At 37.4% G+C, this 15,458-nt stretch overlaps 1 protein-coding gene across 5 annotated transcripts in view; it reads left to right on the plus strand.

Annotated features, from left to right (window-relative positions):
* The window catches only part of RIC3 (RIC3 acetylcholine receptor chaperone), an 84,824-nt gene that overhangs the window by 12,711 nt on the left and 56,655 nt on the right, over positions 1-15,458 (plus strand). For 4 of the 5 annotated variants that reach the window (XM_004470272.5, XM_004470271.5, XM_012529723.4 and 1 more), the window contains 2 exons: positions 232-307; positions 2,238-2,331. In XM_004470272.5, the coding sequence (XP_004470329.2) occupies positions 232-307; positions 2,238-2,331 (170 nt within the window). Of the gene's footprint in view, positions 1-231; positions 308-2,237; positions 2,332-2,975; positions 3,291-15,458 lie in introns of those variants that run through there. The other variant, XM_023592226.3, reaches the window with a different exon arrangement.

Here is a 15,458-nt window from a genome sequence, read left to right on the forward strand (position 1 = left end):
TTTTCTTTGTGCCTTGATAATTGTTTACTTGGCGACTTCTCATCTTTTGTTAGCTCTTTTTTTTTGGAGGGGGGCGGGGGAAGATGTTTCTGTAATACTGCTATTTGTTTTGATTTCTGATTTAATTTTTGTTCCCCAACCTTCTTATTTTTTTTTCCCATTTAATATGAGGGGTTCCATGAGTGAGGTTCTGAGCTGCTGTTGATGTGCTGTACCTCATTCAATTCTCAGCTCTCAAAGGGGAAAACTACTGCAGAGACTCAGAAATGCTGTACAGCCACACCTGGAAATATCCACAGGAAAATTAGTAAGTTCCCTTTCTCAGTATATTCTCAAGCGTTACTGAGTCAGACAGCTGTTTTACAGCCAGAGGACAATCTATAGGTATGACTTAAAAGCTTTTCTCAAAAGTTGCTCTAATAAATTAGTCTGGTGCTATTTTTACCTTAGTGCTGGGAATTCTCTGAATTTTCCATGTTGATATTGGACTTTTAAGGGAAAAAAGATTTATGAAAAGTATAAAATCACCAGTTCACTTTTTTTCTTTATTAACAAATTAATATTTCACATTTGGAATGGGTTACTTTTCATTTCCAGATTTCAGAATATTGGTAGCAGGCATCATTATGTCACAGAGAAGAAAACTGAAGCAGAGAAATCAAATCATTGTCAAATTCAGTTATTATATTTAGGGACAGAATTTAAAACTTCTGATTCTTGAAATATGGTAAATATTTATTGACTACCTAGACTATTCTGTGCTCTCTGGGGAAGCGAAAGTTTATAAGGTATGGCTGTTCCCTCTTAAGAATTTATAGTCCAATTTGGATGTCAGGAAAAATAACTTATGAAAAATTAACTGCTTAGAAAGAAGGAACACGACAAAAAAGCACTATGAAAAATCATGTCTAGCTGGGATGACTGATAGGGTAGTTAGGATGGCTTCAGTAAGACACAGGCAGACAAGCACAAAGTCCTGAGCACGGTGCTCACTTGGAGCAGCTTGGGAAAGAAGTACTGAAGAGTAGGTTGGCCAGATTGTTGAAGGCCTTGGAGGCCAAACTACTTTATTCTGTGGATAATGAAGTCTCAAGCAGAGGTTTTTAAAGGAAAGACAAGGAAAAGGCAAAAGGAAGTGAGGCTGATACCGAAACATCCATTCTTGGCCATAACTGTCTTTTGAATAACCTCCTGGGTTCTCTATGGAAATAGATATCCCAGTCACTTTCTGCATCCTTTCTAAGTATAATAAATATTCAAGGAATCTTTGAAGGAAGATGTTATATTCTTAAATGAAATAGTGTTGTCTAACCAATAGTGATGGTAAATGCATTAGCTATAATGTTAAAAAATTTGTGGAATGGCAAGTTCCATAGCCTATCACATAATGCAGTTAAAACAGAAAGAAGTAAATCAAATGAATACTTAAGAGCAGTTATTTTTATAATAATGGAAATAGGAGTAATTAGCTTCCTATTCTATTTTGAATCATGCAGAAAATAAAAAGAACCTGAGAACTGTGTGGCAAAGTATGCAGAATACTTTACAAATATTCACTGAATGCATTAGGGTTTATTCTAGAAATATTAAAAGGCTTTTGAAATATTAAATCTTACATGACATTCTAGGTAGAAAAGCATTCAGATATGGAATAGAGAAACTAGACTGTTACATAATCCTACTGCTTTAAAGTTCATTTCAGGTACTGATTGAGTGATTTATTTATTTTTTCTGTTTCACTTTTAGGGTCATAATGTTAGTTTCACTTGATAAATTGAAGGAGTTTAATATTTACATTGTTATCTCCCAGGTATGTTTTAAACTTAAGTGCAGGTGGAATAGTGCTCATTTTAGGTAGGGTCTTAACTCCTTTTCTAAAGTTAGATTTGGTACTTTATCCTCAAGCATCATTTGGATCATCATTTGGAGCTGCATTTCTTCTTAGGTGACATTGAGAGCTAGTTTTTCAATCGTGAGTATTTTTCTTTAGCTGTTCTTGTTGTATTTCTATAAAAGGGCATGATTTATTTAATACTCATTAAACATGAATTCTATAGATTTCTCTGCCCAAGCATTGATACCCTTTTTGTCCTGGTTGATTAGCTGGAGAGACTCTCAGTCTCTTCTTTGAGTCTCAGACCAGTCTGGATTATTGTAGAGTATCAAGTAAGCTGTGTTTCAGAAAAGGGCATAGGGAGTTGCTGTGATGGTTCTTAGATTGATGCTTGTTTTTTCAGCCAATTTCGAGCTTACTCAACTACAAGAAAAACTGAAGGAGACAGAGGAAGCCATGGAAAAATTAATCAGCAGAGTGGGACCTAATGGTGAAAGGTAGGTTTTCATCTAGAACTCAGACTATTTCCTATATAGAGAATCAGCTGAAAAATTTTCCCTTCTTTGATTTATAGGCTATTTACTTGCATTTTATATAATTGTCAACTTATTTCTTATTTATATATTATTTCTCATTTATTAATAACATTTCCATATTCATACTATCAAGTAACTTCAGTTTTTCTCAAGAAGAAAAGCATATAATTGGTATTGTGCAAATTATTGTGGGAGTGAATACATTTCTAAGTAAATCCTTCAGGGTAATAGAACCAGGTTTTAACAGAAAACAATTCCCTAGTTGTATTAAAAAGGTATCATTTAAGTAAAACTGATATTATTTAATATTGTGCTTTCTATTTGAAACAAAATGAAAGAAGAGTGCAGTTGTAATCAGATCAGTCATTTATTTTGATCTATTAGCACCGAATTAAGGCTGTAAAGTGGGTATTAGGAACCAAACTAGCTCTTTAGAGTGCTCCATGGAGAAGAAACACTCTTCATGCTGGTCATGGATCTGAAAAGGGAGCTTTAGGAGGTTGGTGGAAATCAGCAACCATGAAGAAAACCTGGGCTTAGGGAACCCACAGAGGCCAAATCAGAATATGAAATTGAGTAACAAAGTGAAATTCTTTTTCAGCTAGGCTTCTGACAAGAATGAAGGAAGGATGTGGGGATGAGTGGCACAATCCCATCCAGGAGGACGTATAGTAAATTCTCATCTGCAGCTTCTTGGGTGCACTACAGAGTCCTTGCCCTAGGAAATTACTGCTCCACCTTGGCCTTTTTTGTTTGCCAGCCCTGGTGGTACTCATTGGCCCTAGCTTTGCCCATCTTTGGACTGGATGGGAGAGGAGTGTACAACCTCAGGTCGCAGCCTCCTGGCCTGTCTCATCTTTACTGCTGTCTTTTCCCAGCAGAGACTACAGTATTAATAAAATGACTTTTAGAATAATGAACCTTGCCTACCTGAGCTATGAGTATGTATATATATGTGTGTATAAAATAGTTGATATGAGTTAAATGTTTTATATACATTATCTAATGTATGAGTATTGTATGAGTGTGCTTGAATCAATATGTGCAAATATTCTTTTCTAGCCTTTCCTGCCCTTACTCTGTAATTGCCACTCACAATATGGGTGGGACTACCCAGGCCTTTGCACACCCTCATCCTCAAAATATATCACTACCCTGACCATGGTCCTTTGGAAGCACCAGGCAACCACCTAAGGGTAGTAAAAACCATAAATGGTTATCTGTGGGTAGGATCTTTCACCTAGAAGACCCAACCTCAGAACCTTGGGAGTAGGCAACCACATGAAGATATTTTCTCCCTGTTACTCCTTATGATGCAGACTCCCTTAGCTTAGGTAAAATGACTCCATCACCCAACCTATGCATACCATCTGTCCACTTCCCAAGCCATGGATGCAATACTGGAACCACCTGTCCTCTTTGTGCCAGTATTATTTCCCAGTGTATAGACAGAGGAGTTGACCCCATGCTGCAGCTCAGGCTGTACTATCTCATTGTTTCTGGGGCCACCGCTCCCAGCCCAAAACATTTATTCCGTATTAGATGCTGAGATGTGACTCCTTGATAATGTATTGATTCCAGCTGCAACATAGATTATATAAAACAGTTTCCACAGTACCTCTCAGAAACTGGGAGAAACTTTCCTTCCACTTCCTTCGGGCTCACTTTCCCGAATCTCGTTTCCAATTCATAAAGATAACTTTTCACGCAATATTCCTTAATCTTTTATCCTAATAGCTGGGCCCTATGGCACTTCTGCCCTCAAAACTGCAAGAGCTACGTAGTTCCCTGTTTCTACATTTTTCTCCTTTTTATACTTTTGTCTTATATCCTTTATCCTTATTTTCTGTAGCATTTGTTCTTCTGTAAGTCTGTGCTTCGATGATTATTAGAAGAACCTTAAATACCCAGTGGTTTTTCTGTCAGATAAAAATGTTATAATACCTCTAGGCTTCTGGGAAGTCAAGGAGAAGATCTTAGATAATGAAGACACATTTAATTATAGCCTTCTGAATCCTTCTATATAATATTTATTCCATAATGACAAAATATTTGCTTAAAATTCCAGAAATATACAGTTTCTGAAACTTTATCTTAATGCTTATGGAAAAATGAAAATATGGGAAAGCTTTTTAATATTATCTAATAAAACTTTTTAGACTTAAGATAGTTTTCACCTGGGAGTGATGGCTATACACATTGTTTAAATAATTATTGTTAAATAATAAGTCTTCTGGAAGACCTGTATCGAACCACATATGTCTGATATTAAGCACAATATCCAGCCCAAGGACTCAGAGACTAAGGAAAGGATCTAGAAATCAAAATCAGGGGGTCCTCATTTTTGTGATTAGCAAAATTTCCTCCCTGGAGCTGCATGTCCAGTTGTGATGATTCACCTCCTGGAAGGGTAGCATGGCCTGAGAGGAATGTTGAGGGTACAACCTTAAGTGGCAGCAAACAGCCCTGGGAGGATGTTGAGTATACATGTGAGACTGTATATTTCTGTCATGAATTGCTTGAAAGTAAACTCTTTGAGGACAGATTTAGTCTATTTTATTCACAGTTCATATAGTAGGTATTAACAAAATGGTTGTTGTTGAATAAGAATAGATATTCACTTTTGAGACAAGCCTTTGTACATATACTGTTTTCCTGGTGGAAGAGTAAATCATGGTCATTCTCTGTTGCGATCCCTCTCCTTAGTCCCTGATCTGTATATTCAAGGGCATAATGAAATGTCTCATAATACCTACACTTATCTTTATCAAAGAATAAATGTTTCTTGAATGAATGAATGTCCAAAATGGAAATCATCATCTACTCCTAGCTCAACCTACCTCACCATTAGTGTTCCCCATCTCAGCAGATGGCTCAACCAACCTCTTAGTTACCCAAAACAGAAGTTAGAAATTATCCTTGGTTCATTTTTTCTTTCATTCCCCATATCTCATCAACACCTTGCCCTGTTGTTTCCACCTAATTAATGTCTGTCTCCCTGCAGAAGACTATAAATTCCATTAGTCAGTGCATTAGGGTTCTCTAGGGAAACAGAACTGACAGGAGATAAACACGCACATTATATACATATTATATAAATTTTATGAGTTTTTATAGGCACTGACTCGCATGACTGTGGGCATGGGCAAGTCCAGATTCTGTAAGGCAGGCCACAAGTTAGGAAGTCCAGTGAAGATTTTTGATGAATTCCTCAGGAAAAGTTGGCTGGCTGAAGTCAGATGGACATTCTCCCTCCTAACTACTGAAATCATCCCTACTCCTTTTAAGCCTTCAACTGTGATTGGATAAGATTTCTTTCATTGTTGAAGGCAATCTCCTCAGGGGATTGTAGATATAATCAGCTGTAGATGCAGTCAACTTACTGATGATGTAAGTCCTCAAAATACCCTCACAGTAACAATCAGACCAGTGCTAGCTTAACCAAACAACTGGACACCATTACCTAGCCAGGTTAACACATGAACTTAGCCCTCATAGTCAGGGATTATCCTTCTTATTGCTAGAGCCTAGCACAGGCTCTAAAAAAGTATTAGGCAAAAGGATGAAAGAATGAGTGAGTATATGCCTTTTTTTTCCTTACTGGTTTTATGCATTGGACTTTTGGATCCTGTAGGAAGCAAAAAGTGAAGTTACAAAAAAAAATACACTTGGGGAAGCAGATTTGGCTCAACTGACAGAGCATCTGCCTACCACATAGGAGGTCCAGGGTTCAAACCCAGGGCCTTCTGACCCATGTAGTAAGCTGGCCCATGTGCATTGCTGATGTGCACGGAGTGCCTTGCCATGGCGGGGTGTCCCCTGCATCGGGGAGTCCCACGCGCAAGGAGTGCGCCCCTCAAGGAGAACCGCCCTGTGTGAAAAAAGTACAGCCTGCCCGGGAGTGGTGCCACGAACACGGAGAGCTGATTCAGCAAGATGACGCAACAAAAAAAAGAGACACAGATTCCCGGTGCTGCTGACAAGAATGCAAGCAGACAAAGAAGAACACACAGCGAATGGACACAAAGAACAAACAATGGGGGGCGGGGGAACAGGGAAGGAGAAACAAATCTTTAAAAAAAATACACTTGTACTGGCTTTATATTTACCCACACCATTATCTGTCCTGGAGATCTTAATTTCTTTATGCAGTTTAATTCTGTTATCTACTGTCCTTTCCTTTCAGCCCGCAGAACTCTCTTCAGCAGCTCTTTAGGGCTGGTATAGTGGTGATGAACTCCCTCAGGTTTTGTTTATTTGGAAATGTCTTAATTTTCCCTCATTTTTGAAAGACAGTTTGGCTAGATAAAAAATTCTTGATTGGCAGTATTTTGCTTTCAGCACCATTAATATGTTTTCCCATTGCCTTCTTGACTCCATGGTTTCTGATGAGAAATCAACACTCTTATTGAGGCTCCCTTGTGTATAACATGTTGCTTCTCTCTTACAGCTTTCACAATTCTCTCTTTATCTTTGGCATTTGAAAATGGGTCTATTTAGGTTCATCCTGTTTGGGGTTAGCTGAATGTCTTAATTTAAATGTATATATTCATGTCTTTTGTCAAATTTGGGAAGTTTTCAGGAAGCCATGATGTACTTGAATGTTATTTCTGTCCCTTCCTCTTTTGCTTCTCCTTCTGGGACTCCTACAGTATATATATATATATAGATAGATATATTGTTTTAGTATGCTAAAAGCTGCAGGAGTAATATACCAGAAATGGGTTGGCTTTTATAATAGGAATTTATTAGATTAAAAGCTTACAATTCTGAGGTTGTGAAAGTGTCCAAATCAAGGTACCATCAGAGATGCCTTCTCACTGAGCTGCAGCTGTGGACCACCCTGGGTCATGCAATCTAATCAAAGACCCTTAGCTGCAGTACTTTATTCAAAGGGTCCCACCTATAATAGGTTTACGTGCACAGGAATGGATTAGTTTTAAGAATAGGATTTTCTGGGGTCCACCCAGCTTCAAACTGCCGCACTCTTTGTGTTCATCTATTGTTTTCCTGATTTGCTTGCATTTTGTGTCCATGTTTCTCTTTAGCTCTTTGGGCATATTTTGGAGATTTTTTTTTTAATAGTCTTTGGCATATCCCAGATATGGTCATCCTCATTGATGGTTTTTGATGCTCTAATATTTTCCTATGCTGGTATGGAATGAGTTGCTATATGGTGCATCATGGGAACACAGGCACAACAGAGACTTTCAGCAAATGACTGCCTTGCTACTTGTATAGCAGAAAGGATCCAAAAGAGCAAGGGAAGAAATCCCATCATGGCTGATTCCCTGGAGAAGTCAACTGTTAGGGTCAGGATTGGCAACTCTGCATGCCCGCCTCATGTCAGAGATTAGGCACACTTGTGCAGCCCAAGTGGTTGGGTTTTAATGTAATCTGGGGGAAGGGAGTCCCACCAATGACCAAAAAGCATTATCAAGCAATGCTTGTGCCTTGGTAAGCAGGTGGAGCTGGTTAAGATTTAATGTCTCCCCCAGGCTGCCTGCAGTCTTGTGAAATAGAAACATACCAACTACTTGCATGCAGACAAGGAAAAATAGAAATATATATACCTGCAGACAAGCAAGAGGGGAAAAAGGGGGGTAGGCAAGGGCTGGGAGATAGTCATTAAATATCCCATGACTTCCCCAGCACCTGGGCCATCTCTTTCTGTTTCTTTGTATGTCTTGTAACCTTTTTTTGAAGCCTGGTCATTTTGATATTTCAGTGTGTAATTGCTGGAATTTAGATTGGGGCATCTGTTCCTTAAGCTTGATCCAGCGAAATGTTTTGACAGAACTTTGCTTGGGAAGAAAAAAGAAAATATTCTTTGTCGATTGACCTGTGAATGCTGTCCTTCAGAGCTTATCCATACAATGAGTTTAGAAAACAGTTCCAAGCCAAGCATAAGGACATCCCTGATCCTTTCTGCTTAAGCCTCTTGCCTTGACCATGTGTGTGTAGCCCCAAGAATTCCCCCGTTTACATGGTTCCAAATGTGCCCTCTCCCCTAAGAAGCAGGTTTCTCACAGTCCTGGGCACTGCACTGTATATTCAACAACCAGCAGTTCCTTTCCCAAGACAGCATGATTTGACTGCTCTCTGTAGGACTGTAGGATGGCTCAGTGAACCACATTCTGTACACAGCACAAGTTCCGGATGGCGAGTCATTCAGGTCACACCAGAAAGATTAGGCTAGACATATGTACTTCTAGTATGTGTATGAGGATTACTCTGCTCCCCTTGGAACCAGGACCAGGGATCTGTACTGGGAGCATGGGCTGGCTCTGTACCAAGCTGGTGAGAGGTGGAGGAAAGGGTCAGACATGGTGCCATGAGATCCTGGCACCATGGTTTTTTTGTTGTTGTTTGTTTTGTTTGTTTTTTTGCCTCTCCATCTTTTTCTTTATTAGAAAATTTGTGGGTTTATAAAAAAATAATTAATAAAACACAGGATTCTCATATACCAACCTATTTTTAAAATTTTTATTCCTCTAAGCACTTTTTAAAAATCAATTTTTTGATACATATTAATAAACCATAGTCCATCTAATGTGTACAGTCAGTATTTGATATAATCACATAGTTGTGTATTCATCATTTCAGTCATTAGAGCATTTTCATTATTCCAGTAATAATAATAATAATAAGCAAAAAAGAAAAGCTCTGCCCTTTAATAATCACTTCTTAATCTATGCTTCCCTTGCCATACATAACTGCTATTCTATTCCTGTCTTTCTAATTTATTTGTATTTATATTTCATATAGATTGAGTCAATCAGTATGCACTACATTTGTCTAGTTTCCTTCACTTAGTGTATTTCCTTTCTTATCCTTAATGGAAGATTATTAATATATTGCTATATACTACTATCCATATTTTGCTTTGGTTGTGTTTTTGCCTGATTAACATCGTGTAGCATTATTGCACATTTGTTCAGTTTCAAAGAAAAACAGTCTTATATATGCAGTATTACACATACTCATATTTCACATGAGGTTTTGCTATGCTATTCAGTCCATGTTACCTTTTTTAACTTTTCTTCTAGTAATATACATGACCTTAGACTTACCCTTTCAACCACTGCCATACCTGTATATTAGCACTGCTAGTTAAAAACACTATAATGTGCTTTCATCATTTCTATTTATTTCCAAAGATTTATGAACAACCTTTTTACCAGTTCTGTACAAATTAACCCTTAACTTTCCATTCTCTAACCTCATTCTGTTTTCTGGTGACCTGTATTCTAGTTATTAACTCCATGAGTTTACACAATATACTAGGTTCATAATAGTGCAGTCATGCACATGGCTTGCTTCATTCAACATACTGTCCTCCAGGTTCATCTATGTTGTCATATGCTTCATGATTTCATTTCTTCTGCATAATATTCCATTGTATGTATACACCACAGTTTGTTTATCCAGTCTTCAATTGATGGACATCTGGGTTGTTTCCATCCTTTGGCAATTGTGAATAATGGGGAAGCAGACTTGGCCCAGTGGTTAGGGCGTCCGTCTACCACATGGGAGGTCTGTGGTTTAAACCCTGGGCCTCCTTGACCCATGTGGAGCTGGCCCATGCACAGTGCTGATGCGTACAAGGAGTGCTGTGCCACGCAGGGGTGTCCTTGTGCAGGGGAGCCCCATGTGCAAGGAGTGTGCCCTGTAAGGAGAGCCGCCCAGCGCTAAAGAAAGTTCAGCCTGCCCAAGGATGGCGCTGCATACCAGAGCTGACACAACAAAAAGAAACACAGATCCCATGCCGCTGACAACAACAGAAGCAGACAAAGAAGAAGACGCAGCAAATAGACACAGAGAACAGACAACCAGAGCGGGGGGGTGGTGGGGAAAGGGGAGAGAAATAAATAAATAAAATCTTAAAAAAAAAATGTGAATGATGCTGGTATGAACATTGGTGTGCAGATGTCTGTGTTGTGTCACTGCTCTCAGTTCTTCTGGGTATTCCTACCCTGTTCTTAACACCTTGTATTGGTCTGGAACATTTGTTACAATTGATAGCACATTTTTATAATTGTACTATTAACTATAGTCCAACTTAGTGTGTAGAGTAGTTCCATGGATTTTTAAAAAATTTTTTCTTCTGTTACCATATATACAATCTAACATTTTCCTTTAAATCACATTCATATATGTGTGTGTGTGTGTGTGCATATATATATATTTCAGTGCTGTTAATGGTGGTCACAGTACTGTATTACCATCACCAGATCCTACTCCTTTTAAGTAGCCTCATTCTTGAGTCAGTGTTTCTTCCAGTTCTTGCTGGTTGTTCAAGCCTTCTGTGGGAGGTTGGGGGCCTAAAACCTCTCACTGAGCCATTTTGACCTCTGAGGTGTTTCCTTTATAAACTTTTTTTTCAAGTAGAGAAGTTATAGGTTTACAGAAAAATCATGCATAAAATAGTCCTTACATACCATATTAATAACACCTTGCTTTAGTGTGATACGCTTGTTAAAATTCATCAGAGTATTTTAATAATTGTACTATTAACTGTAGTCCATTGTTTACATTAGGTTTCACTGTTTCTATTATACAATCCTGTTTCTTTTTTTTGTTTATTTGTTTCTATTCTAGTAATTTATATACAACCTAACATTTCCCTTTTTGACCACATTCAAAATATTTAATTCATTGCTGTTAACTACATTCACAATGTTGTGCTACCCTTACCATCATCCATTACTAAAATTTTTTCATCAACCCAAATAGAAACATTGTGCATTTTAAGCCTTTACTCCCTATTCCCTACCCCTACTCCAGCCATTGGTAATCTATATTCTAATTTCTGACTCTATAAATTTGCTTAATTTGATTATTTTATATCCGTGAGATCATACAGTATTTGTCGTTTAGGTTTGACTTACTTCATTCAGCATAATGTCTTCAAGGTTAATCCATGTCTTTGCATGTATCAGAACTGCATTCTTCCTTAGGGCTGAATAATATTCCATTGTATGTATATAACACATTTTCTTTAACCATTCATTGGTTGATGAATACTTGGGTTGCTTCCATCCTTTGGCAATGGTGAATAATGCCATTATGAACATTGTTGTGCAAATATCTGTTTGAATTCCTGCCCTTACTTCTTTTGGGTATATTCCTAGAAGTGAGATTGCTGGGTCATATGGTAATTCTATTCTAAGCTTTATGAGGAATGTCCAAACTATCTTCCAGAGCATGTCAAAGCACCATTTTACATTCCTACCAATGAGTGTTCCCATTTCTCCATATCCTCCCCAGCACTTGTAATTTGCCATTTTTTTAATAGTAGCCATTCTAGTTGATATGAAATGGTATCTCATTGTGGGTTTGATTTCCAATTTGCTAATATCTAATGATGTTGAGCTGCTTTTCACATGCTTTTAGGATATTTGTTTATCTTCTTTGGAGAAATTTCTATTTAATTCTTTTGACAATTTTTTATTTGGGTTGTTTGTGGTTGAGTTGTAGGATTTCTTTATATATTCTGAATTTTAAACTCTTACTAGATGCATGGTTTTCAAATATTTTCTCCTATTCTGTAGGTTGCATTCTTATTGCCATGATGATATCCTTTGAGGCACAAAAGTTTTTAATTTTGACAAATTCTATTTATTTTTTCTTTTGTTTCTCAAAGTTTTGGTGTAAGAAGCCACTGCCTAACACAAGGTTCTGACAATCCTCTAAATTTTCTTATAAGAGTTTTATAGTTTAGGTTCTTATATTTAGGTCTTTAATCCATTTTCAGTTGATTTTTTGTATATGGTGTGATGGAGGCTCTATCTTCATTCTTTTGCTTATGGATATCCAGTTTTCTCACCACCATTGTTCAAGAGACTCTTTTCAAAATGAATTGACTTAGCACCCTTATCAAAAATCAACTGGCCATAGATGTGAAGGTTTATTCTGAACTCTCATTTCGATTCCATTGGTTTTTATGTCTGTCCTTGAGCTAGTACCATGCTATTTTGATTACTGTGGTTTATAATAACTTTTTAGTTTGGAAATGTGAGTCCTGCAACTTTGTTCTTCTTTGTCAAGATAGCCTTGCCAGGAAGCGGACTTGGCCTGGTGGATAGGACATCCGTCTACTACATGGTGGGTCCGTGGTTCAAGTCCCAGGCCTCCTTGACTTGTGTGGAGCTGGCCCGTGTGCGGTGCTGATGCGCGTGGGGAGTGCCCTGCCATGCAGGGGTGTCCCCGCGTGGGGGAGCCCCACGCACAGGGGGTGCGCCCCGTAGGGAGAGCCGCCCAGCGCGAAAGAAGGTTCAGCCTGCCCAGGAGTGACGTGGTGCGCACGGAGAGCCAGAGCTGACACGGCAAGATGACGCAACAGAGAGAGGCACAGATTCCCGTGCTGCTGACAACAGAAGCGGACAAAGAAGAGCACGCAGCTGATGGACACAGAGAACAGACAGGGTGGGGGGGGGGGGGGCGGGAGGGATTAATTAAAAAAAAAAGATAACTTTGGCTATTCAGGGTCCCTTAGCCTTCCATATAAATTTGATGAGTGGCTTTTCCATTTCCACCAAGAATTCTTTGGAATAAAATTCCAAATTAAAATTGGGATTGCACTGAATCTGTACATCACTTTGATTACATCTTAATGATATTTAGTCTTCCAATCCATGAACCCAAAATATGTCCTTTAATTTGTTTGGGTTTTCTTTGATTTCCTTTAGTAATGTTTATAGTTTTCCACATACATGTCTTTTATCCTTGGTTAAACATGTTCCTAAGTATTTGATTCTTCTTGTTATTGCAAATGGAATTTTTTCTTGGTTTCCTCTTTAGCTTGTTCATTACTAGTGTGTGTAGGAACACTACTGATTTTTGTGTGTTGATCTTGAACCCTGCTACATTGCTGAATTTGGTTATTGGTTCCAGTAGCTTTGTTGTGGATTTTTCAGGATTGTTTGAATATAGGATCATGTCACCTGCAAATAGGAAAAGTTTCACTTCTTCCTTTCCAATTTAGGTGCCTTGTATTTCTTTCTCTTGCCTGATTGCTCTAGCTAGAACTTCCAGTACAATGTTGAATAACAGTGGTGACAGTGGGCATCCTTGTCTTGTTCCTGATCTTAAAGGGAAAGCTTTTGGTTTTTTACCATTGAGTATGATATTAGCTGTTGGTTTTTCATATATATCCTTTATGATGTTGAGGAAGTTTCCTTTTCCTAGTTTTCTAAGTGTTTTTTTTTTAAAATCAGGAGGGGCTTGCTGGAGTTTGTCAAATGCCTTTTCTGCCTTAATTGGGTGATCATGTAGTTTTTACCTTTGTTCTGTTAATTTGGTATATTACATTTATTGATTTTTTTTGTTTACATTGAACCACCATTGCATACATGAGATAAAATACCACTTGATCATACTGTATTTGTTTTGATGTGCTGTTGGATTTGGTTTGCTAGCACTTTGTTGAGAATTTTTAGATCTATATTCATAAGGGATGTTGGTCTGCAGGTTTTGCTTCTTGTAGTATTTTTATTTTGCTTTGGTATGAGGATGATGTTGGCCTCATAGAAGGAGTTAGGATGTGTTCCTCCTCTTCAATTTTTTGGAAGAGTTTGAGCAGGATAGGTGTTAATTCTTAGAATGTTTGGAAAAATTCACTTATGAAGCCTTTTGGTCCTAGGCCTTTTTTTTTTTTTTTTGAAATTTTTGATTACTGATTCATTTTCTTTACTAGCTATTGGTTTGTTGAGATCTCCTATTTCTTCTTGTGTTGGTGTGGGTAGGTTGTGTATTCCAAAGGAATTTGCCCATTTCATATTGATTATCTGATTTATTGACATAGAGTTATTTATAGTTTTCCTCTTACAGTCATTTTTATTTCTGTGGGGTCAGTAGTAATGACCCCCTTTTCATTTCTGATTTTAGTTATATCTGTTCTCTCTCTGTTTTTCTTTGTCTTGCTAAAGATTTGTCAATTTTATTGATTTTTCATAGAACTAACTTTTGGTTGTGTTGGTTCTCTTTATTGCTTTTTATATTTGATTTCATTTACCTCTAATCTTGTTTTTTCCTTCCTCATGATCGCTTTGGGATTAGTTTTTTTCTTCTTTTTCTAGACCCTCCAGTTTTGAGATTAGCTCTCTGATTTGAGATCTTTGTTCCTTTTAGTGTAAGCATTTAGAGCTATAAATTTCTCTCCTAGCATTGCTTTTGCTACATCCCATAAATTTTGGTATGTTGCATTTTCATTTTAATTCACCTCAAGATATTTCCTAATTTCCCTTGTGATTTCTTCTTTGCCCAGTTGGTTAAGAGTACATATTTAATTTCCACATATTTTCCATGTGGAAAATTTTCCATTTCTTCCTCTGTTACTGATTTCTAGCTTCATTCCACTGTGGTCAGAGAAGATAGATAATATGATTTTAATATATTTTAACTTATTGAGAGTTGTTTTGTGACCTAACATGATCTATCCTGCAAAATGACCCATGTGCAGTAGAAAAGAATGTGTATTCTACTGCTGTTGGGTGAAGTGTTCTATATATGTCTATTAGTTCTAGCTGGTTTAGACTGTCATTCGAGTCTTATATTTCCTTATTGATATTCAAAGTTATTCTATTTCAAAGTTAGATTTTTGCCCATTATTGAAAATGGTGTATTGAAATCTACTATTAATGTAGAACTGTCTATCTCTCCCTTCAAATCTCTCAATTATTTGTTTCATTTATTTTGAGGCTCTGCTGATATATATATATGATTGGTATGTCTTGCTGTTGAATTGACCTCTTTATAAGTATCTAGTGACCTCTTTGTCCGTCAATCGTTGTTTTACTTTAAGTCTATTTTATGATATTAGTGTATCTACTTCAGCACTCTTTTCGATGCTATTTGCATAATATAGTATATTTCATCCTTTTACTTTCAGTCTACTTATATCTTTGAATTTAGAGTATCTTGTAAAGAGCATATAGTTTGGTCTTGCTTTTTAATCCATTCTGCCAATCTCTGCCTTTTGATTGGAGAGTTTAATCTATTTACACTTAAGTTAAATACTGATAGTGCAGGACTTTCTTCAATTATTTTCTATTTTGTCTTTGTAAGTCATATCTTCTTTTGACCCT

The sequence above is a fragment of the Dasypus novemcinctus genome, chromosome 10, assembly GCF_030445035.2.
Source record: "Dasypus novemcinctus isolate mDasNov1 chromosome 10, mDasNov1.1.hap2, whole genome shotgun sequence".
NCBI lineage: Eukaryota > Metazoa > Chordata > Mammalia > Cingulata > Dasypodidae > Dasypus > Dasypus novemcinctus.